The sequence below is a fragment of the Arachis duranensis genome, chromosome 5 (genome assembly GCF_000817695.3).
Source record: "Arachis duranensis cultivar V14167 chromosome 5, aradu.V14167.gnm2.J7QH, whole genome shotgun sequence".
NCBI classification, from domain to species: Eukaryota; Viridiplantae; Streptophyta; class Magnoliopsida; order Fabales; family Fabaceae; genus Arachis; species Arachis duranensis.
Genome location: NC_029776.3, coordinates 739779 through 763858, shown reverse-complemented (window position 1 = coordinate 763858; position 24080 = coordinate 739779). Strand labels below are relative to the sequence as shown.

The 24080-nt window shown below is 33.6% G+C and overlaps 4 protein-coding genes across 4 annotated transcripts in view; 2 read left to right on the top strand and 2 right to left on the bottom strand.

The window, feature by feature from the left end:
- The first annotated feature begins 9641 nt into the window (after positions 1-9641).
- Positions 9642-10845, top strand: LOC107487026 (pollen-specific leucine-rich repeat extensin-like protein 1). The gene is made up of 3 exons (XM_016107605.1): positions 9642-10082; positions 10310-10363; positions 10453-10845. The coding sequence occupies exons 1-3, from the start codon at positions 9642-9644 to the stop codon at positions 10843-10845; spliced, it is 888 nt and encodes a 295-aa protein (XP_015963091.1).
- Positions 10846-11326: 481 nt separating this feature from the next.
- LOC107487057 (uncharacterized) lies at positions 11327-11899 on the bottom strand. The gene is made up of 2 exons (XM_016107635.3): positions 11594-11899; positions 11327-11506 (listed from the first exon to the last, which is right to left on the bottom strand). The coding sequence occupies exons 1-2, from the start codon at positions 11798-11800 to the stop codon at positions 11327-11329; spliced, it is 387 nt and encodes a 128-aa protein (XP_015963121.1). The 5' UTR covers positions 11801-11899.
- A 1104-nt stretch (positions 11900-13003) lies between these two features.
- LOC107487221 (probable beta-D-xylosidase 6) lies at positions 13004-18874 on the top strand. The gene is made up of 6 exons (XM_016107834.3): positions 13004-13819; positions 14291-14457; positions 14576-14673; positions 14750-15097; positions 15401-15817; positions 17993-18874. The coding sequence occupies exons 1-6, from the start codon at positions 13043-13045 to the stop codon at positions 18598-18600; spliced, it is 2415 nt and encodes an 804-aa protein (XP_015963320.1). The 5' UTR covers positions 13004-13042; the 3' UTR covers positions 18601-18874.
- Positions 18875-23437: 4563 nt separating this feature from the next.
- The window catches only part of LOC107487222 (glycine-rich domain-containing protein 1), a 5084-nt gene continuing 4441 nt past the window's right edge, over positions 23438-24080 (bottom strand). Inside the window, exon 10 of the mRNA XM_016107835.3 lies at positions 23438-23448. Within this exon, the coding sequence (XP_015963321.2) occupies positions 23438-23448 (11 nt within the window). The remainder of the gene's footprint in view (positions 23449-24080) is intronic.

Sequence of the window (24080 nt, the reverse complement as noted above, 5' to 3'; positions counted from 1 at the left end):
AGCCTTCAATTCACTCCTTTTCCATATCATCAATCTCCATAATCTTCTCCTTTCCCATCACAAAATCACAGTTCCCATAAATTATTTACCTCTTTTTGCCCCTCTCTCTAATTTTACAATGAAATTAGTAATATCGAGTATATATCTAAATAAGCTTTTAAAAAATTTTATGTCGAACATTTTTATTTTACAAAAAAAGTTATTACGTTAAAATTTTTAAATTTTATAAAAATAAGATATATAAATCCTTTTGTCACATTTTTAAAGACTTATTTATCCAACTAAAAACAACGAACCTGATTAAGATAATAATTTATATATTTTATTACTTTTATAAAACTAAGGGTATCAATGTAATAAAATCTTTTTGAGAACGAAAATGAAATGATTTAACCCATTTTACTTTGGGTTAATTTAGAATGGGATTCAAATATTTAAAATATATCCAATAAAATATTAAAATCTATCCTGAATCCAATTAAATTGACCCACCCGACAATGTACACTCCTACTTCAACAATATTATATTATACTTTATTTATACAAGTTTCGAAATAATTAACAACTATTAGACGACAATATGGTAGTAGTTGCAAGAAACATGAAACAAATATAAAAAGAGGAGCGAAGAGAGACGAGTCATAGTGAAATTAAGAATATTGATTGATAACACCACATATAATTAAGAGACACTATATATATATGTTGCTACAATTTGTAAAAAATATTAGATAATTAATTAATAATCTAATTTTTTATTTTAATTTTTTTAAATTCATAGTTCATATTATTTACCATTGTCATTGTTTTTCTATACTTTTTAAAAATAATTAGGTTTTATGGCCAAATAAAACAAAATCAACGTGCTAGCTCTACTAGCTAGATAGCTGGCTATAAAATAATTAATACTCATTATTGTTAACTTTTTTTCAAGGACGTGTATGTGTTACCGGTTTGGGAAAGTTATAGTGACCAAGGTTTGAGAGCTTGTACGTATATTTTTCTAATAATATTAATTAGATGAAGTAAGCATGCACATATAGTGGGGTAAGTAAGATGATGATGGTTGTTGGTGAGGGGATCCATGGGTCCTATATTCCCATATAAAAGTGCCATAGAAAGACGAGAGTTTTAACTAACTAATATACATTGCATTATTCACAACACATACACTATAATACATGTAACATGTATATAAATACGCCCTAGCTAGATAGATTCATGAACTTATTAGTTCACTACCTTCAACATTTGGATTAATTAGTAGTTTAATTTGGCTCTTCCAAAACTACTACATGTTTCTATTAGTGTATATAGTTTTGGTTGGAAAATGCAATTTGTACACTAAAATCAACTATTAAAATTACCTATTAATATATTTATATATAAATATATGTGTGGTTTAATTTATTTTTAATATGTATTTATATTTCAGCATGTATTTTATACTAGTGACTAATTTTAGTGTTTAATTTTAGTATACACGTAACATAACCAATTTTGGTTTAATTTAATGGAGTCATTTGGAATGTTTGTCTTTTTGCTGAATTATGAATCAATCCCGCTAGAAAATCAACAGGCATATAACCAATAACAAATTAATAAATATGTTTAAATTGTATTTTATACTAATTAATTGTCATTAATTATTGATTATTCAAATTTTATTTTTTAATATATACAAAATTAACGATTATTAATTACCTATTCTTATTCTAATTCATCTTTTATTATTTATTACGCAAATCCTAATTTTTCTTAAAAAAAGTCCAAATTCAAAAAAAAAAACAAAACATAAGATAAAAGATCATCCAAATCCTAAGAAAAAAATATATCAAACATAGGAAAAACAATAATTCAAATCCTAAAGAAAAAAAACATACAAAATATAAAAAAAATCATCCAAAACTAATAAAAAGAATATCCAAAGTTTAGGAAAAAGAAACATAAAAAATTAGTTAAAAGAATTATTCAAAACCAAATAAGTGGAGGAGGAGAAGAAGAACCGTTGGGTAATCGGTGACGATATCTTGGACGGCGTTGCGTACATGGTGGGAGACTCGCGGTGGCGCGTTGTGAGAAAGAAGGACGGGACGGGACGCGAGGAAGATGCCATGCAACGCGACAAAAGACGCGGCGGTAGTCAGTGGATGGCACGTCGAAAACTGCTAGGAGACGGCGAATTTGTAGAGAAAAAAATTTAACTATTTCCAAATGAATGATAAGGGATTAGGTTTTTTATGGATTGTTTTTAATATGTATTATAAACGTGATTAGAATAAATATAAAAATAATCTTTTTTGAATTCTAATTTTTTATTTTTAAATTTTTATTTATTTATAAAATTTAAATTATAATAGAATTGCCTAATATTAATTTGTAGAGAAGTGATTTTTCTGTATTTTTCCATTATGAATTTATGATATGGTTTTTGCGTTTGGCATTTTTCCTGGCATTTAATTGAGCAGCTTTGCAGTTTCAGCATTTCTTGAGATGCACCATTAATTAATTGCATTGCTTTGTTGCTTCTCTCCACCTCCCATTGAACCCCTTTTGATAACTATATATATAGAGGCATATGATTTGGTTTTGGCAAGTATATGGATTGTCATTTTTGTAATTAACTGATTATTTGTGCAAATATATATTCACATGAAAATAATAATTAAAATTAAAGATAAAAGATTGGCAAGTGAGTTCTAGGCTTGCCAAAACTCGCCAATAGACGGAGTGGGTTAGTTTGTCTTGCGAAAAAAATATATATATTTCATTACTCTTTTTATTAAATTGACTCGTCATACATAATTTTTATATACTTTGGGAACAATTTTAAAAAATATATTATTATCAAGTTAATTAGAGTAAAAGCCAAAAATAAAATTCATAACTTGATGTTCAATTAACTAAAAGAAATGGTTGATAAAATTCATAAGCTTATAGAAATAATTTATTTAAAAATACAAAAAATATTTAAATTTTTTGGCTTTTATATAAAAGACATTCGTAGGTGTTTGCTGGTTGGTCCCACCAAAGCCTGTGGTTAAGCGGGGTAATTTGGTGAGCAATTTTTTTTTTTTGGATTTAAATTTCAAGCTAATTAATACAAGTTAAATAGGTTAGTTTTTAGCCCGTTTGTTATCTGAGTTATAATGGTTAGATGATTTAATATATATTATTTAAAATGTTTTTTATATTTTAATTATTACTTTATATATGAATACCTATCTTGTAATTATTGTAAAATAAGGTGCTAATTGATGTGGTTATAGTTGGGTAGTAGATGCAATTACAAAATTATACAAAAAGAAATTAATCTAAAGGCTAAAAAATTGTTTTTCTATTTCAAATACAAAAATTTAAGGTTATATACATGTTAAAAAGAAAGAGTGAAGATGCAATTATGCATGCATGAAATAGAATATAAACACATAATGGGTTTGGGTCAATAATAGCTGTTGTGTATTGTATGGTAAGAACAAAGAGAAGGAGACAAGAATATATGTCTCTTCAATTTTGCTTACCACAATTTGCGGACTCACCAAAGTTAGAGCTCCATCTTGTCTGGGCCGTCGGCAAGTGCCAAGGAGAGTGAATTAACCAATTAAAAGGGAAAAACTCAGGTGAAGTCGACTTCATGTGAAGTTGATATCTGAGAGTCATTAGATGAAAATTTAGTCAAATTAGTCAAATCATCTAACAGCTCTCAGGTATCAACTTCACGTGAAGTCGACTGCACGTGAGTTTCTACAATTAAGAAAACGAAACTATTTTTATATAGTATAATTTTTGTTGGTATGCTTATATAGTATAAGTTGTTTTGTTTAAATACACGACTTGTTCAATGTTCTTGATTTGAGAGATATAGGTGTCATTGCTTATACTTTAAGGTTTTAATACTAGCTAGTTAGTTTTCTGGTGAATCAAATCGAAGAGGAGTTCGATTTTGATGAAGATGATCTTGCATATCTTGGTCCCAAATTGCAAATAATGCTTGTTGTTGCCAAGTCTTATGATTTGTCTCTGTCAATTTATTTGCAATTGGATTGAAGGGTCTTTGTTGAAAAAAATTAAAAGGGAGAGATACAATTGTTTAAGATGTAATTTGAGCATTTGTTTTATTGGACTTGTCCGAATCTTTATAAGAGTCTGTCATAAATTTCTTATTTGAAGTTCTGATATTGAAGGCCAAGGATGATCAATGGTTCTTGATATCATATAAGAGTTTCAAACGTAATAGAAAATGAACGAAAAAAAATTTTATGCAGTAAAGAGTAGTGTGTGATATACAAACAAAAAAGATAACTTGTAATTGAAGAAAACTAAACAACTTGTATATTGCATATTATTCAATCATACAATGAGTACTTATACCATCACATATATATTAGCTTTAGATGAATGTTATGGTGCCTAAAAAGTGGTATTTATTTACTAAAAGAAGATTAAAAATCAATTTTAAAAGATATAAAAATAAATTATTTTTAAAAATTTAAAACTTACCATAAAAAATAAGTTAGATAAAAGTTAGTCAGCAACTGAGAGACACTATAGAATTCTCCTTAGCTTTAAGCCTTCGGTACATATGACATAGAGAATAACAAACTCTCTAACAACTCTCATAATTGAATAAGTCACTCTAACTAACTAGTTTTTCATATATATATATAATAACAAGGGAAAGATATAAGATTAATTAATTATGTTAGGTATATATTAAAATTAATTCGTTACTAAAATTAGTTATTAGTATAAAATAATATGTTAAAATATAATATATATGGTGGAAACTTAGGTACAGTCAATTTCATATGAAGTTGATAACTGAAAGCCGTTAAATAAAAATTTAGTCAAATTATTCAAATTATTTAACAACTCTCAACTATTAACTTCACGTAAAATTGATTGCACTTGAGTTTTCACCAATATATATAATAAAAATGAGTTAAATAACACATGTATATTATATAAATACATAATTATTTATTTTAGTGTATGACTTTATTATATACATGTTATTTTTAAGGATCAATATATTAAATTTCTACACAGATGGATAAATAATTGAAAGAACCCTACTATATTCAGGTGAAATCTTGGGCTAGCTCATGGCTAAAGATGCCAATATGTATTCATTATTAAACTTTTAAGAAGTCAATGTTTAGTTATTATATTTTTCACTACTTGGGGATGATTCTCTTTTGTGTGAACCAAAGAGGTGATACAACAAGTGGCCACAAGAAACCCTTGAAAATGCTCCTACAAAGCGAAATAGTAATAATAATTAGTTAGAACTTTAGTGTTGATTTTCAACAATGTTTACCAATGTTCACACAATGCAACTAGACACATTATTTTGCTAAAAGCAAAAGCCAATGCAAGTGTGTGTGATTTTGTATTTAGCTATCATTTTAATTTGTTTTATTTGTTGAATGCTGATGTGATATATTGCAATTCAAAGAAATCAATGATCACTTATTCATTTCACACCCTGGAAATAGTGGTATTTATGGGTTTTGAAATTTAATCAATCTCTTATGGTTCAGTGTAATCACACTCACTCACCTTTCCTTCCATTGATTATTAGTACACTAATACGCCATAATCTACTTAATTTTATATAGTTACCAAAAATACTAATTTCTTCCTCCTTTATTTTCCAGTCCAAAACAAGTAATATATATAAAAAAAATTCACATGCCAAATTAATTTCTTAAGCAAATCTTGAGAACGTGATGTTACATTACACAATATTAATTTCAAGATGAGAGATCATGATCAATTGACTTTGACAGCTTAATTACTTGCATTTGCATCCAACATGAATTATGTACGGCCATGTATATAAGTTCTCTTTCGGTTAAAATAGATCAAGGTAATTGTGGAAAAGTCTAAAGTTAAACTAATAATAAGAAATTAAGAATCAGTAATAGTAGTAAAATGAGATGTGATGTAGGTCCTCTTAATTAAATGTAGCATCTTGGACTCAAATTTACCATAATTAATTTGATAATATTGTTTGTTCTATATGGATCGGAATAATGTGTTAGTATAACACTATAACTTATGCCATTATCCATCTAAGTAGAAAAATAGGCACATAAATATGTTTCTTCTTGAGTCTTGGGTCAGGATTCCTTACAACGTACAATATATAAGAATATAAATTATGAAAGATTCCAAGAGGAATATGCAGAACCTTGGTGGAAGCAATGAAGCATGCAAAAGAGACGGGGGCTAATGGACATGGAATTTGGATAAAGAAAAAAAATTGAGGTATCTAGACCTGTGAGAAGGAATAAATGTGGTTTCCAATTATGGAGAATCTATTAGAGGGATTTGTATTTTCCAATAGAAAAATGTGGAGAGAATATATTCCCTCATTCATACTTAATTTTTTTTAGAGAAAAGGACAAATACACCCCTAACTTTTTTTTTAGAAGACATTTTCGTCCTTGATGATTGCAAAATACAATGATGTCCCCGACCCTTCAAATTTTGGGGCAAATCTATCCCTCCGTTAATCTCAGCCCGTCAGCGCCGTCGGAGAGTGCTGAGTTGGCTGCCGTGGGTCTGACGTGGATGTAACGGGGTGACACGTTGGCAGGACTTTCTGAAAATGAGACGGATTAGTCCTCAGCCCCCTTAAACGACGCCGTTTCTCCCCCACCCCTCCAAACACATTTTAATTCCCATATGCAATACCCATAACACCCATGCCTTCTACTCTGAATTACTGAAAACCCTAGAAGAGCAACGATCAAAGTTTCTCCTCACCCCTGTTTCTCCCTCCAAAAATTGCACTACGTGGAAGAGCAATCGGTCCGTCGTGGAGTTGCTGTGGGAGGCCAAGAAGGAGGGTTTCGTTGAGGGTGTAGTTGCTGTCTTCCCTGGAAGGTAAGATCGTGACCCTCTTCGTTTAAGTTTTAGTTAGTGTGTGGGAAGAAAGGGTGAATGCAGTGTGTGTGCATGTGAGAGTGTGGGAAACAGGGGTATAATGTAGTGGTTTATTTCCTTTGAAAACGTTATATGTATGATCAGTAGGGGGAACTTGTTCGGGCAAAGGGGTTTCATTCAAAATTGTGGTAACTGTTTATGGACTGAGACGTTGTTGATCATTGGTTAATTTCAGATGGTAGACGTTTTTGTGGTGCCGGTTTTTCACCATGGAGGGAAGTTTGTCAGAGGGATTGATGGAGCCCTGGTTTATGAAAATGGGAAGGAAGAGAGGTTCCCCGAGATGGACCTGGACTTCGTCAACTTTGGAGACCTTGTTACGTTGTTCAAGGGTTTGGGATACCAGTCATACAGGGAAGTATACTGGTATGATCCCACAAGTAGCGACATTGAGTCGGGATTAAACAAGCTAACTGGGGATGCTGGGATAAATGCAATGCGAGAAAACATATCGAAGAACCAAAACTCTGCTGAATTTCATATATACTTTGATCATGGAGTAGATGTTCCTGAGGTTGTTGAGGATGCTGCAAGGGATGCTGACGGGGCAGCCGATGTGGAGGTGGATGTGGATGAGATACTAGAGGAAGTGAAGACATCCTCTTCATCAGATGACGGGTATGAAAGCACAGAGGATGTGCTGTACAAACCTCCACCAGCTGGAGTGGAGACCTCTAGTTCTGAGAGTGACAAAGAATCCAGTTGCAAGAGAAGAAGACCAACACAGGGAAGAAAAAAGATTGTCACCCCCAAGAAGAAAGCTACAAGGGGGCAAGGGTCAAAGGGAAAGGCTAAGGTTGAACAGAGGAAGGTTCATAAAAGGGCCAGGGTGAATGTTAGGGGAGAAAATAGTTCAGGGGTCAATATTGGTGGTCAGGGGGCTGCTCGGCCAAATGATGAAGGAGGAGGCAGTGGTAATCCTGGTGTTGAGCCGAACAATGCAGGGGTTGGGGGTTTCTACATTAGTGAGTTGCCATCAGAAATGGAAGAAATCGTATTTGAGTATGAATCCGAGGAGTTGCATACACCCATTTCATCTGATGATGAAGGTAGTAGTAGGAAATTTCCTGAATTCGATGAGGAGTATGCTCACGGTGAGGGGAGGTTTGAGTTGGGAACCAGATTTGCTACTGTTGAAAGGTTTAAGGAGGTGGTGAAGGATTCCTTCATAGCTGAAGGCAGGGAGTTGAAGTGGATAAAGAATGACAAGGAGAGGGTAAGGGTGGGTTGCAAGGATGAAGAATGTCCATTCTTGGTGCATTTGTCGTATAACAAAACCCTGCAGTGCTATCAAGTAAAGACATATGTGCAAGAACATACTTGTGCAAGGGATTTAGGGAGCAATGCAGCTGACCAGCATTGGCTTAGCAAGAAGATTGAAAAGAGGATGGCAACCCAACCCCACATGAACACGAAGGAGGCAACTGACTTTCTAAGAGAGGATTTTTCATTATGTCCCCACCCTAAAATGGTGTACAGAGCAGTAGTTGAGGCTAGGGAGAAGATCATGGGCAATGAGAGGGACCAGTACAAACGGAGCAGAGACTATTGTGAGCAGATTCTGTTAAGCAATCCAGGTTCGACGGCCAGGTTGGAGCTTATGCCAGTTCCAGAATCACCTCCCGTTTTTGACAAGTTATACATCTGCTTGGATGCCTGCAAGAAAGGCTTCAAGGATGGGTGCAGACCTTTGTTGCACCTTGATGGTTGTTTCTTGAAGACCTACTACATGGGCTGGCTTCTAGCAGCAGTTGCCCAAGATGCCAACAATCAGTTCTACGTTGTTGCATATGGAGTTGTTAGGGGTGAGACCAAAGATGCTTGGAAATGGTTCCTGGCTAATCTCCAGGAAGACATTGGTGACAGTGCCAGCCATGGGTGGACCTTCATATCAGACCAACAAAAAGTAAGCTTTAATTATGATTAGTCAATTATTTTAGTTTCAGATATCCACTGTTTAATGTCAACTAACATTTCTTAATGTCCTTTTTTTGGTGCAGGGTTTACTGCCAGCGCTAAAGGAGGTTATGCCACATGCAAAACTCCGCAATTGTGTGATGCACATGTGGAAGAATTTCATCAATCGCTTCAAAGACTTGTACATTAGGGAGGTTGTGTGGGAGTGTGCTAGATGCACAACCATTGCAGAATTCAAGGAATGTATGGATAAGCTGAAGCAAGTCAACCATGGGGCTTGGGAATATCTTAGCAGGTTTCCACCAGAAAGCTGGGTTAAGGCATATTTCTCTCATGCGCCAAAGGTTGATAACCTCACTAATAATATGTGTGAGGTTTTCAATGCAAAAATAGTTACTTACCGCACGAAGCCCATCCTCACCATGTGCGAAGAAATCAGATGTTATCTGATGAGGAGGATGGTGAATCACAAACGGGTCCTTGATAACCACACTGGAAAGCTAGCACCAGTACAACAGAAGAGGATGGAGAGGTTACTCAGTCTTAGTACTAAGTGGATGGCCGAATGGGTTGGTGACAACGAGAGGAAAAGGTTTGAGGTGAGCAGGAAGGCAAGCAAGGTTGATGTGGATCTAATTAAATACACTTGCTTGTGCAACAAATGGCAACTTATCGGTAACCTATGTCTCCCTGTTAAGCAGTGTGAATGATTGTTAGATTCTTTTGTTATTTTGCACATTTTTAAAAGTGTTTTCCTTGTCACCTAAGGCATGCCTTGCATACATGCACTTGCTGCCATTAGGAAGAGACGGGACCAGCCACAAGACTACGTCCACCCTTGGCTGTGTATGGAGTCAATCAGGAGGACTTATGCACACTGCATTCAACCAGTGCCAAGTTCAGAGTTCTGGGCCAGAACTGAATTCACACAGCCAGACCCACCAATCATCAAAAGAGGGATTGGGCGACCAAAGGTGCATAATCAGCAGAAAGACCCTGCAGAGCCAATGATGCAAGGGGGTAAGCTGAAGAAGTCGTTCTCTGTGTCTTGCAGCAAGTGTGGTGAGAAGGGCCATAATTACAAAACTTGCAAAGGAGCACCATCAAACCCAAATTGGAAACCTAAAACCAAAAAGCCTAAGAAGAAGAAAGAGAGCACATCCCAAGCCCTTGTATGTCTCCCGTTGTCACAGTCTGCTCCACCACCAGAGGTAAAATCATTTGGTTAGTAATGGTATATTTGCTTATATGATCCAGCAACTACTGTGTCTCTAGTGACTTTAGTTCAGACTTTAAAATGTCTTAGTACTTTAAACCACATGGATTTGTATGTCTTAGTAGCTGAATCTTGAAGGATTTATTTGTATTAGTAAATGAATCCTGAGGGACTTATATGTCCTAACATTAAATAGTCAACTAATTTACCCTTTATATCCAGGATCCTTCACACAGCCAACCACCCAGCTCAACACCACAGCAGCAACAACCTACTGTAACTGTTTAATTTTTTGCACTTTATAGGCTGCTTAGTATATGCTCTGAGTACATACTGCTTGATTATGTTGGCATCTTATATGGCAGGTTCCGAGCGGAGCTGGACCATCTGCGACGAATGTTGCCCCTGCACCAACAAGAGTTACAAGATCAACAATTGTATTAGGACCACCTGCCCCAATGGGATCCAGTGCCAGGCCATCCACCCCAAATTTAAACCAGCCCTTCATGCCCCCAGGAAATGCACCAAGAATGGTCACCAGCACAGGTCGCCCTAAACAACCAAAGTTCAGACCAAAACAGAAGATTTTCAGGCCACCTGCTCCACTTGCTTCAGCAGCACCACCTACTAGCACACAACACCAAGAAACAGTTCACCAAGCCCCATCTAGCACGCAGGCAACTGCACAGCATCAGCAGGCCCCACCCCCACAAGTAGATAAACCAACTGTCTCAGCGTCGAAGGAGTCCAACGAATGAAGCAACTTACGTCTTATGTTATTTTGTGGCAAATATGTCCTGCTGTAAACGTTTTTTGTTCTACCTAGATATAACTAACTTTTGGTTGGGTATTAGCCAGTTTTTTTGGGTTACATGTTTCTGGTTAAGTAAAAACTTGTCCTTGGCTAGATGCCATACTCTTGCAGACATTACTAGCCAAGTAGTCGTCCTTTTTTTTTATGATTGTCAGTTACAATGAACAATGTTTGGGTTCCAAGGTTTAATGCCAGTTACTCAGTGTTTAATTACTTGTGATATTGCCAGCTTTCATTTTCTGCATTACATTGCAATATACAGGGTACAAGATTCATACATTTCTAGAAAGAATATGTGCAAATTTTTCTAGGAAATACGGAACAAAATTTATCATATTCAACCATCACTCAGTTGTTACAACGTAAAATACCAGCAATCAGGACAATTATAATCACATACATACACCATCTAATTGGATTTTTTTTTATTCTAAAGCTACAATCCTCTTCTCTAAACAATTGATCTTCTTCTCCATGTCATGCTTCCATTCATCCTCTTCAACGTCACCTAATTCCTTCTCTGCCTGGAACCTTGAATCACTCAACCCAAACCTTCCAATGTGCTCATCTAACCACAAAAAAAACTTGCAATGGGGTTGTCTCACCTGCACATATTCATTCCACAGTTATCACCATGAAAACCTGGGTTACCCAAAACCCTAACACTAACAGATTCCCACAGTTATACATACCTTATAAAACGGACATCCGAGAAATAATCTGTTAGGGTTGCTGCTCGTCTTCGACATGAACATGATGGCGTATTCTCCACAGAAGCACTTCGGTGACACCCCATCTTTGCCATCCTTCCCCTTATGACCAGAACCTTCCGCGAATTGCTCTTCTCTTCCTACACCTCCACTCCTTCGTGAGCAAGATGATACCCCATCCGATGCCATGCTCCCTTTCTTCGTTCACCACCTTCGCCCTTTCTGTGTAGACGAGGAAATAGGGTTCAAGATTTTGAAGGATTGGGGGTGGGGGAGAAACGGCGTCGTTTAAGGGGGCTGAGGACTAATCCGTCTCATTTTCAGAAAGTCCTGCCAACGTGTCACCCCGTTACATCCACGTCAGACCCACGGCAGCCAACTCAGCACTCTCCGACGGGGCTGACGGGCTGAGATTAACGGAGGGATAGATTTGTCCCAAAATTTGAAGGGTCGGGGACATCATTGTATTTTGCAATCATCAAGGACGAAAATGTCTTCTAAAAAAAAGGTTAGGGACGTATTTGTCCTTTTCTCTTTTTTTTATCAGATAGATTGGACAACTCCTAATTTTTAGTATTACAATATTTTAATATTATTTAAAGAAACCAAAATACAATATCAAAGACAAAGATAAGATGCGGATTTCTATTTTTTTTTTTTGAGCTGTCAAAGGAAATCAATCTCCCAACTCCTTTTTTTTTAACAGATTTTTTTTTGGGTTCCAAATTTAGTTTAAGATGTTTTTCTGTTTTTGGACTGGAGGTAAGACGTTTATGAGCTTACTACTACTAGATCACATCCATATAGTTGAGTGCAGTGTATGTTTATATATTATTATTTTTTTGGAGTGCATTTTTACTATCTTTGGGTATTGTCATGTTTATTTGTTTTGGGTCTGCACTCTCTTGTACAACAATAGGCCCAATAACCTTGATAGGAATTTGGTTGCGCTTGGGGCCCAGATTAGGATGCAAAAGAACCCTAATTTAAAAAACAATTCCTTGTGCATATAGCAATTCATTGGTCAGCGACAAACTCTTAAATGGAGTTCAGTATTGCGGAAAATTAGTCTTTGACCTATCGAATTGGGGGATACAATAAAAAATAAAAAAAACAATTTCTTTGTATAAAAATTTTGTTTTGCTATGTTACTAACAGTATTTCTGTTAACTTTTGTTTATAATTATATTTAATGAAAATATTTTTGTGAATGTGTTTAATAAAAATACCTTTTATATGATTATATCTAATAAAAATATTTTTATAAAAATATTTTTTAAATATATTTTTTTATATATATATTTAAAATATAATAATTAATTATTGTTAGAAAGAAATGGATAAATAATGTATGGATACTCTATTTTTTCTTTAAAAAAAAAGCCAAAAATTTTGACTGACATTGGAGAAACAGAAACAAGTCAAAAGCAAATGACAGTGATTGTGTGGTTCTCCCAAGATGAGCATCGCCATGAATGGAGGTTTTATCTTTTCTACTTCATCCTCCTCCTGCTTCTTCAATCAACCACGCCGAACCCACTTGCACTAGATTACCCGTGCAAGCCACCATACCACTCTCACTACCCATTCTGCAACACCTCCCTCTCCATCCCCGCCAGAGCCACCATCCTCACTTCCCTACTCACACTTTCCGAGAAAATCTCACTTCTCTCCGACAACGCCTCCTCCGTCCCCACACTCGGCATCCCCCGCTATGAGTGGTGGTCAGAGTCCCTCCACGGCCTCGCCACCAACGGCCCCGGCGTCACTTTCAACGGTGTTGTTAACTCCGCCACGTCGTTTCCCCAGGTCATCGTCTCCGCCGCGTCCTTCAACCGGACGCTCTGGTCCCTCATCGCCGCCGCCGTGGCTGTGGAGGCCAGGGCCATGTATAATGTTGGGCAGGCTGGGTTGACTTTCTGGGCACCAAACATTAACATTTTTAGGGATCCAAGGTGGGGGAGGGGGCAGGAGACTCCAGGGGAGGATCCCATGGTGGCTTCTGCTTATGGAGTTGAGTTTGTGAAAGGGTTGCAAGGTGGCGCTGGAATGATTGGGAATGAGGTGGTCTTGGGGGAGAAGAGTTTGTTAGGTGATGGTGGTGATGATGATGATGCTAGGCTTATGGTGTCTGCTTGTTGCAAGCATTTCACTGCTTACGATTTGGATATGTGGCACCAGTTCTCCAGATATAACTTCAATGCTGTGGTAACCCTTTTCTTCTTTTGGTTAATTGGTTAGTTCTGCAATCTGTATTGTGTTAGGGTGGATTGATCCAATAGGAGGAGGAAAAGAGAGATAATGCTAAATTATAGGTAAAACACTTAACTTAAGAATGAGTTAGATTTAAACCAACATACATGGTTTATGATAGCATATAATGCCATTGTTTGAGTTGTATAGCTGACTTTTCCCTAAGGGGGAAATGGCTATGTTGCACAAATACCAATGCGATTATTGAATATAACACAGTATGATGCCTAAATACGGCAATTTTATGAAAAGATTAGTCACAATAGGAAGTTGAAGGTAATATAGTGTTTGATGCAAATATGCATACATGAATATAAATAAAGTATTTGTCAATCGTAGGGAAATGATTTGTTGTTGTGGGTGGAATCGGATTGCAGGATTGGCATGCTTTTGGGTGAAAATGGTTCTGCTTGGTTGTGTTTGTAGGTTTCAAAGCAGGATTTGGAGGACACCTATCAGCCCCCGTTTCGTGGATGCATTCAGAAAGGGAAAGCGAGCTGCTTGATGTGTTCCTACAATGCAGTTAATGGAGTTCCTGCTTGTGCTGATGCAGATCTCTTGGGACTGGCTAGATACAAGTGGGGATTTAAAGGGTAAGGCTCCTTTGAGCAACTTATGAACTAATTTGATTGAAAAATTATAGTAATGAATTAAGAGCAGTTTTCTTGGTTATTATGGATGGTGGTTTTGAGTTTTGACTATTTAGTGTAGGTATATTACCTCAGATTGTGATGCTGTGGCCACTGTTTTTGAGTATCAGAAATATGCGAAATCCGAGGAGGATGCTGTTGCTGATGTTCTCAAAGCCGGTATTTGTTTGTCATTTCATGTGTATTGGTTAATAGATAGTTTTCCTAAATATTTATTTCATCGGTTAAATTTTAGGTGTGGATATTAATTGTGGAACATATATGCTTCGGCATACTGAATCTGCCGTTGAGCAAGGAAAGGTGAAAGAGGAAGATATAGACAGAGCTCTTTTTAATCTTTTTTCTGTTCAAATGCGTCTTGGGTTATTTGATGGAGACCCAAGTAGAGGACCATTCGGCAAACTAGGGCCACAGGATGTTTGCACCCCACAGCACTTAACACTGGCACTTGAAGCGGCAAGGCAGGGTATTGTACTGCTGAAGAATGATAAGAAGTTCCTTCCCTTGGATCAGAATAATGATGCCTCCTTGGCTGTCGTTGGCCCTATGGCAGTTTCAGACAAATTAGGAGGTGGCTACTCAGGTATGATTTTTGTACCCGAGCATTATAAATTCTCAATTTTGATTGTTTCATTTGTTTTATATTTGTTCAAGTGATGAGATTATATGCTATATATAGAGTCTATTAATCCTAACTGAGACAAAATCTTTTTATATTTGTCTTTGTCTCTCCTTCCAAACATTTTCTTTCTATTTGTCTCCGTATTTGTGTCTTGCAATACAATCCAAACAGAACCTTTGAACATGATTGATGCTATGCGTGCTTCTCTATCGTTTGGAGGATCCTGCTGTTGCTGAACCATATTTTCTTGTGTTTAAATCGTAGGAATTCCTTGCTCCTCAAAAAGCCTATATGATGGACTTGGAGAGTTTTCTAAGAGGATTTCATATGCTCCTGGTTGCCATAATGTATCATGCAATTCTGATGATGGTTTTGCTGAGGCTCTTGAGACTGCCAAAAAGGCTGATTTTGTTGTTATATTTGCGGGCCTTGACATGGCTCAAGAGACAGAGGATCATGACCGTGTTAGTCTAATCTTGCCTGGTAGACAGATGGACCTTGTATCAACCATTGCCGCTGCTAGTAAAAGTCCAGTGATTCTTGTTCTTACAGGTGGAGGACCACTTGATGTCTCTTTCGCGGAAAGAAATCAGCAAATTGGAAGTATTCTTTGGGTTGGATACCCTGGGGAAGCTGGTGGAAAAGCACTAGCCGAAATTATATTTGGAGTGGTCAATCCAGGTATGTACTGTTATATCTATAAAATATCAATGAATACCGTGTTTAATTGCAAGTTTCTAAATTATTCTTGATTCAATTTTAACTGATTTGGAAGAGCTTAACTAAATTTTGACTTGAATGAAAGAAATATGTAATTGAGGGAAATTCAGAAATCGATCATTCCATTTAGAGTTTGAATAGACAATAAGGATGTCAACAGTGTTACCTGCTTATTTTCATTTGTGAATGCTATGAGACAAGAATTTGAAATGGCTGTGCTGTATTATGTTTGTTATTATCTTTTTATAATATGATTTATTAATTCTATTAGGTAAAGTAAATTAAATAAAAAAATAACTGTAAATAATAATAATAGTAAAAGATTATAACATACTAAAAAAAAGTACTAAAAATACTAAAAATATACTATATAAAAAGATCATCTAAAAACTTTCAAATTTGTTTCAATTACTATAAAATAAATATTTAATTTTTTTAATTATTTTTAGTATTCTTTTTTATAATTATAATTCTCGTATACTATGTTTTAGTGTAATTTTTTATAATATAGATTATGATTCTATTAAAAAAATTAAGTAAATATTAATTTTATTATAAAATTAACTAATAACATCAATTTAAATATCTAAATTAAAATGATAGGATAATATAAAAAAATTATTTAAGTTAAGGTCTATTTTAGTAATTTTTTATCTAAAAGTGATTTTAAATGGTATAAGTCAAACAACATTTATTTTACTATAATTAATTTTGATACAAAAATTACCAAACATAGATCACTTTAACACAAACTTACTTCTTATCAAAATCAAGTTTGCAAAATCAATTTTATGTAAACTCCCGTTTACAAACTGTAATCCAAACACACACGAACTTAGCTTAAACCTACTGAAAAGCTAAACAATCTAGATTAAAATTTGTAAACAAAAAATTATATAAAATTAATTTTGTAAAATTAATTTTAATAAAAAATGAGTTAATGTTAATGTAAAAGGAACCTAAAAATTAGAATTTTTAACTTTATGTAAACATGAATTGAAAGGTAGAAACAGAATCATCTTTGTTTTTAGAAAAATAATTGAAATTTAAAAAAAAAAAACTAAACCGCGTATTTAGTGTTTGATGCTCGAACCGTTAAACCGAAGACACCTTAGTGTTAAATTAAATCAATAATAAAAATAATATCAAATGGTAGGCTAAACTAGATTAAGTTTAATAGAAAGCATAAACAGTGACACTGAAAGATGATTACAAAATGCATCCGACGTTCCCGATCATACGTCCTCTGGATCGTCGAAGTTTGGATCATTGGCATCCAGAGCCACCGGGCCAATCTCCATCTGCCAGTAGTCTTGGCCGCCGATCCACGTGAACTTTCCGCCGTGGCCTCCCTTCTTAGACGTTCCGCTGAATCCGCTGGCCGATTCCCGGCTTTTCTTCGTCTCTAAAAGCATTCTCTTATATAACTTGCGGACCTTTCCCGAGATCATCGCCTTGGGGTTCTTTCCCTCATACTTCATTCTCACTGTTTTCGTTTTTCACACTTTGAACACTGATCACTGACTAGGGAAAAGGAATACAATGTATTCATAATAGAGCACAAGTAATAAAGTAAATTCTAAAATTCTAGCCAAACAATATAAATTAGATACAAAATACCTGAAGACCTTTAATTATCGATAAAAACTTTTCTTCTTCTAATAGTACCAAGGTGCTATGCGCATTCAGCAAAATTAATCCTTGCTCACAAAAAATTGTATTTAGAGATAAAGGAACAAATTGTGATTTTTTACTATTGTTATACATACATATATATAGTATGAGTTTATCTTATCAAAAGTTTATCTTATTAAATCTTATCTTATCAAAAATTTATCTTATCTTATTTTTAATTTAAATTTTTTAAATATATTATAGAATAACTAATTATTCATAATTATTTATACACTAATTTATTCAAATTATTAATATCTTTTTTAACAATTATACAACAAAAAATAAATTAAATTAAATTATAAAAAATTTATATTTCAATACTATAATCTAATAAATTTCTAAATTCAATAAAAAAATTTATTATATTCATTTTTAAGTATGGATGACTATAAATCTACAATTGCTGTTGGTTAATTCTCAAAGGCGATGTCTTTAAGTATGAAATTTGTTTTGATGCAGCTGGAAGGTTGCCGGTGACTTGGTACCCAGAGTCGTTTACCAACGTTCCCATGACTGACATGAGCATGCGAGCTGATCCTTCTCGTGGATATCCGGGAAGGACCTACCGATTTTATACTGGAAGTAGAGTATACGGATTTGGGCATGGCCTAAGTTATAGTGATTACTCGTACAAGTTCTTATCAGCTCCAAGTAAACTAAGTTTGTCTAAAACTATCAAACATAACTCCAGAAAGAGTTTATTAAGTCAGTTAATGAAAGCAGATTACAAAGTTGATTATGTTCGAGTCGATGAGTTGCAAAGTTGCAGCTCATTGAGTTTCTCGGTGCACATTTCTGTGACAAACCTTGGTGAGCTGGATGGAAGCCATGTTGTGCTGTTGTTCTCTAGAGGGCCAAAAGTGTTCGAAGGCTCGCCGGAAGCGCAGCTGGTCGGATTCAGTCGAGTGCACACTACTTCTTACGAATCTACTGAAACAAGCGTTTTGGTGGATCCTTGTGAACACTTGAGCTTTGCAGATGAACAAGGAAAAAAGATATTGCCCCTGGGAAATCACATTTTGAGCCTGGGGGATGTTGAGCACACTTTTTTAATTGAAATGTATTGAATTATTGATGACATGTCAATTGTGTAAATTTATTGATGACATGTCACACAAATATAAATGTCTATCAATGCTATAATAAATTTCTTGAAAACTGATATTTGTACTATTTTTTTTGAAGTGGAACAAAAAAAAATTGTTAGAGAAGTTGTAAGGTGAAATATCACTTTGTAATCAGTTGAGACAAAAAATATAGAGGATGTGTTCCCAGTACATGTAACAGTCCTCTGATAAATTTGGACATGAATAAATTTTGATGAACATTAAAGATTGGTTACTTTTAATGGATAGAAACTGTAACAACTAAGCCAAGTTGGAGTCGGTATAAGTGGTTAGAATTCAGGTCTTGGATTCATGGTCCTCATTTCAAGGATTTGATTTTTCTCCTGTCAATGTATATAAATTCTTTAAGGCACTGTTTGGAGTAGTTGGAAATTGGAATTGGACCTTCCCTTAATAGAGACTACAAATACTACTATATGGAGATTGCACAAACCCGAATACATAAGCAAGCAATTGATTTATGCAATTTGATTTTGTGGAGTTGGTGAGTCCAACACATCCTATCAATAAATATCCATGTACTTAACCCCTAACCCTAAGGATAAGACAATTTGTTTAATACTTAAAAAAAAAAAAAGACTCAATTACCGCATGAATTTATAATTGAGACTATAAAAGGACAAGAAAAATGAGACAAATGATTTTGATCCATCCAACATAGCAGCGCAGCAGCGAGAATATGTTGAAGAATGCGAATTGCAGAAGTATATTGTGGGATATAGTCGTTATGCATTCCAACTATTTGTATATTATTTATTTTCGCGTGAATTATTTTGAATTAATATTTAATTTGGTATTTGAAATTAGATTTAATTTGATCTTTAAAATTTTAATAGACTCACATTAGATTTCAAAATTTGTAATCGTAACTAGCATGAATCTTTGAGCTGATTTTCGTTAACAATGTGTTGATTTGATATATTAACTTGTTGCGTTTTAAATTCTTTGTTTATATTATATGTGATCGAGACTTATTAGAACTTTTAAAAATTTATCTAATTTTTAAAATTTTTAAATTAAACTTGTTATTGTTGTTTTTATGAAAATTTTAAAACGTCAATCAAACTTATAAATAATTCAGTAGATATCAGTTATGTAAAATTTAAACCATAAACTTAAATCTTGATAAGTTAACATAAAAAATTAACATATTATTCACAAAAATTAATTTAAAAACTAATATAAATTATTATCATAAATTTTAGAATATAAATTAAATCATTTATAATTTTAAGAATCAATTTCAGTTGGATATCAAATTTGAAGGACCAAATTGTACTCAATTCGGATACTTCATTGGTCATCCAAATTGTGTGTTCATACTTGATAGTTATGCTGAAACTTGTTTGCGATTGTTGGCTAGGAAGCACCGATACGACACGTGATACAGACACAACACGATACGAATACGTTGACACGTTTTTTTTATAAAAAATTGGATACGACACGTTTAGGATATGTTGTGAATTAAAATTTAAATAATATATTAAATTAATAAAATATCATATTGTAAATATAAGAATAAATATAATTATATAAAAAAAGTTTTAAAATTATGTAATTATTAAAAAAAATAAAAATTTTTAATTTACTCTTGCCACCTTGCTAACAGAAAATGTATAAATTTTTTCTCTTCCAAGTTCATCTTGAATCAATTATAAAAAAAAATTGGTTAATCAGGTAATAAAATCACAAAATCAATTGAAAATTTGCAGTCTAACAGAAAAATCTGTCTCATGAAGTCGGACTCGTTCAGATTCGTGACCGCTCCTCTAAAATTTTGCACTACAAAAAAACACGCCGTCAATACGCTCGTTTAAAGTATCCACCGAATATCGGTGTCAGATTCGTGTCCAATATAAATACGCCGACACCATAAAAAAATCCGTGCTTCATAGATTGTTAGTCGGCAAATATCATCATCAATCTACTTTCATAGTTGAAAAAGTCAAATTTCCTTTTATATCATGGGCTTGTCATTTAATTTAATTTAATTGTTGGCGTTATGTAGTTATTATCTGATATATTATTTTCAACGAACACAATCTATTAATTAAGGAAGAAACAATATGATTTGTCCTAAAATGTTTATTATATTAAAAGGCAGCAAATGCAATACATCGTCCAATAAGATGAAAATTGTGATATGATTACGTGGGCACAATTTCAATCTGAAATTCGTAGTCCAATTTGTGTTACAAGATCACAAGATAAGGCCTTTGCTAGATTGCTTCCTTTTCTTTTGATCACAAAAGTAACTCTTAAGTCTTAGGCTGCGATTTAAGCTTTTCTAGGAATTTTACTATATTTTTAAAAATTGTCTATAAAAACATATTACTTTTATATTTATATTTGTTTAAAGTTTTAAATTTTAATTTCTTAATAAGTAATTTATTTCCTTTAATCTCAAAAAGTTGGTATTTAATATTTCTTATGTCAAAAGAATAAAAATTACTATGTAAGTTTACTCTAATATCCTTTAATTATTATATTTCTTGTCAAATAAATCTTTTATTAATATTGGAGATATTTTAAAATTATAAAAATATTCTCGAGAATATGCAAATATACAAATGTATTTATAATTTATTATTAAAAATATTAAGTAAATGAGATTTAATTTCCAGCTTAAAGTCATAATAAAGATAAGCACGGCATGGGTATTAATTTATTAGTTGCTTAATCCTCATACAGTCACACCTAATGTGGGTCACATGTCCCACTTTTTCAGAAATCATCCTCAATTCAATTTTGGTTCCTCTCCAATATTCCCACAGAACATTATCATCCTATGGCTATTAATTGGCCATGTGGAACGTTATGAATTTCACCAAGGCACCAGATGCTGCCACGTAGGTATAGTTGACGTGGAAGTGTCCCTATCAAGATGGGACGTTATTATATAATTGTTTGTTGGTAAAAATTCAGATGAAGTCAACTTTACGTGAAATTAATATTTGAGAACCGTTAGATAAAAATTTAGTCAAATCAGTTAAATCATCTAATAGCTTTTGGTATCAACTTCACGAGAAATCGACTGCACCTGAGTTTTCACGTTGTTTGTTAATTAAGAAAACAGTATTTCTAGAAAGTGCTAGGTTGCAAATAAGGACTACCCCAGGTATTTAGTACAAATTTGAAGACAAAATGTGATGTTGTTCTAATAGTCAAAAACCAAGTCCCTTTCTGCTAAATAAATAAATATTGTGCAACCTGGGTTTCATTGTAACAGAATAAATCTCTTTGCTTTGTGATTATTTTGGTGGAAATGAGTGATCCCAAGTATGCATATCCCTACCCTGCTCAAGGAGGTACCCTTTTCATTTCTTAGTTCTTATATTACTATAGTAATTAATTTTTTGTTTACTATAGTAATTTTTTATATACACTAGTTTCTCTCCATATATATGCATGATTTTAATTTCTTTTGTGGCGGAAATTGTTGTGTTGGTAGGTTATTATCAAGGTCCTCCAGTGATGGCACCGCCACAATATGCTGCTGCACCACCACCAAGAAGAAATACTGGCTTCCTTGAGGGATGGTAAGCTTTCCAATTTCATATTCTCCCATCTTTTATTATTAATCAAACATACGATTATGCTATGTATATACTAAAATTATAAAATATATATTAAAATATAAATATATTAGTAATTGATTTTAGTGATCTATTTTGATATACGAATAATATTTTTTTATTCAAATGATAAGATGAACCTAAAACTGTGAACAAGAAGACTAAGATCAGAGAATGTTTTAATTGGATAGCAGTTAGTGTGTATTTCAATTAAATGCATTAAATAAATGAAATTAAATCCTAACAAATAAGTGTTATATATCTTTTTTTTTTTGTGTAACTGATGTTTTTTCCTTCTTTGTTCCGTCTCTCAGTCTTGCAGCTTTGTGTTGTTGCTGCCTCCTAGATGAGTGCTGCTGTGACCCCTCCATCATATTCATCAGTTGATCATGTGAAATTATTCCTACTAAAAGAAGAAAAAAAAATAAAAAATGTTCAAGCTAGTATGCAGTTTGATATATATTTTCCAGTTAGAATATGGTAACTTGAATAGTTATATTAGTTTGGTTGGTTTGTGTTTGAACATAGTGGTTTCCATTTTCCAACTTGGGTGATCTTCATAGTGTGGTTCTGCCTATGCCAGAAGTTCTCTAGTCATTTGATTTGTAATGTGGAAAATTGAACAGTTAATTCTTATGAATCGATTATTGGGTCGGTGGGTCCCTTTTAATTAATCTGATTTTATTTTATTTTATTTTATTGTCTGATTATGTTACATTGTTTTGAAATTCGAATTGGATTTGGAATGTGGAAAATAACTTTGTTACATACCGGGTGATGGGGACAACTTTATGCGGGAGGTGATTCCTTTTTCTAATAATAATAAATTAGTAATAATAATCATTCTTAAATCTTAGTATTGGGAGAAATTGTTGAGTCACACTAATATAATAGTAAAAATATATTATTGCATGGGATAGTAAATTATAGAGTTAATTAAATATGCTCTTATATGTTACATGTGCTACAATACAAGGACACATCTTAATATTATAAATTAAATTTGTTTTATTAAAAAAATAAGAATGTACATTTTTAATATATTTATTGTATATTTATTAAAAAAGTGACAAAATTTTCGTTAATAGTAATTTTAATATAAATTTTAAATTATATTAGGACTCTAGAAATTAAACTTATTATTTTTAATGACAATATATGTAGTTGAGATTAAGGATTTCTATTATTATCATATTTAATCAAGAGTAGCCTGAAAAATCAGGACATCCATTACTTTCGGTTGTGAAGCAAAGCACATCACAAATGGTGATCAAATGGAAGCCATCATCAAGGACCTCCACAACAAGAATATTATATTATATTACACCAATTCTATAATACAAGTGTTAGTAGAATAAAGTGTTTTAATTCATGTAATACATACCACATTGCCTTTTGAGAATATAACAAAATATATTTGATGATGAGAAGATTATTATCATTAAAAATGCATCTTTGTTAAGTATGGCAATTGATAAATGAATCGCATATTGTTTCTTACAACTTTGGTTATCCAAATCCACAAACTCCACATGTGAAGAAAAGATTTTGCATGCATACTTGAAGAACATCACACATGCATGATGTTACAACTTACAAAGGAAAGGCATAACAGAACACATGAAATGCTTGGCATCATTATTGCATATTCAACTCTCTCATGTTTATTTAACGAGAGATTAATAGTGCTAATTACAGAAATTAAAAGCTGATATTCACAAATCACCAAAGCAGGCTTCATGTTCATGCAGCCACTGCCTTATTACTGTCCATAAAACCACCACCACAACCACCGCAACCACCACCACAACCGCCACACCCACCACTCTTATTCATGTTCTC

Coding starts and splice junctions, on each gene's coding strand:
- LOC107487221 (XM_016107834.3), top strand. CDS start 13,043: ATGACAGTGATTGTGTGGTTCTCCCAAGATGAGCATCGCCATGAATGG. Junction 13,820..14,290: donor GATATAACTTCAATGCTGTG/GTAACCCTTTTC, acceptor TTGTGTTTGTAG/GTTTCAAAGCAGGATTTGGA. Junction 14,674..14,749: donor TGCTGATGTTCTCAAAGCCG/GTATTTGTTTGT, acceptor GTTAAATTTTAG/GTGTGGATATTAATTGTGGA.
- LOC107487026 (XM_016107605.1), top strand. CDS start 9,642: ATGCCTTGCATACATGCACTTGCTGCCATTAGGAAGAGACGGGACCAG. Junction 10,083..10,309: donor AGTCTGCTCCACCACCAGAG/GTAAAATCATTT, acceptor CTTTATATCCAG/GATCCTTCACACAGCCAACC. Junction 10,364..10,452: donor CACAGCAGCAACAACCTACT/GTAACTGTTTAA, acceptor CTTATATGGCAG/GTTCCGAGCGGAGCTGGACC.
- LOC107487057 (XM_016107635.3), bottom strand. CDS start 11,800: ATGGCATCGGATGGGGTATCATCTTGCTCACGAAGGAGTGGAGGTGTA. Junction 11,507..11,593: donor TCGGATGTCCGTTTTATAAG/GTATGTATAACT, acceptor GAATATGTGCAG/GTGAGACAACCCCATTGCAA.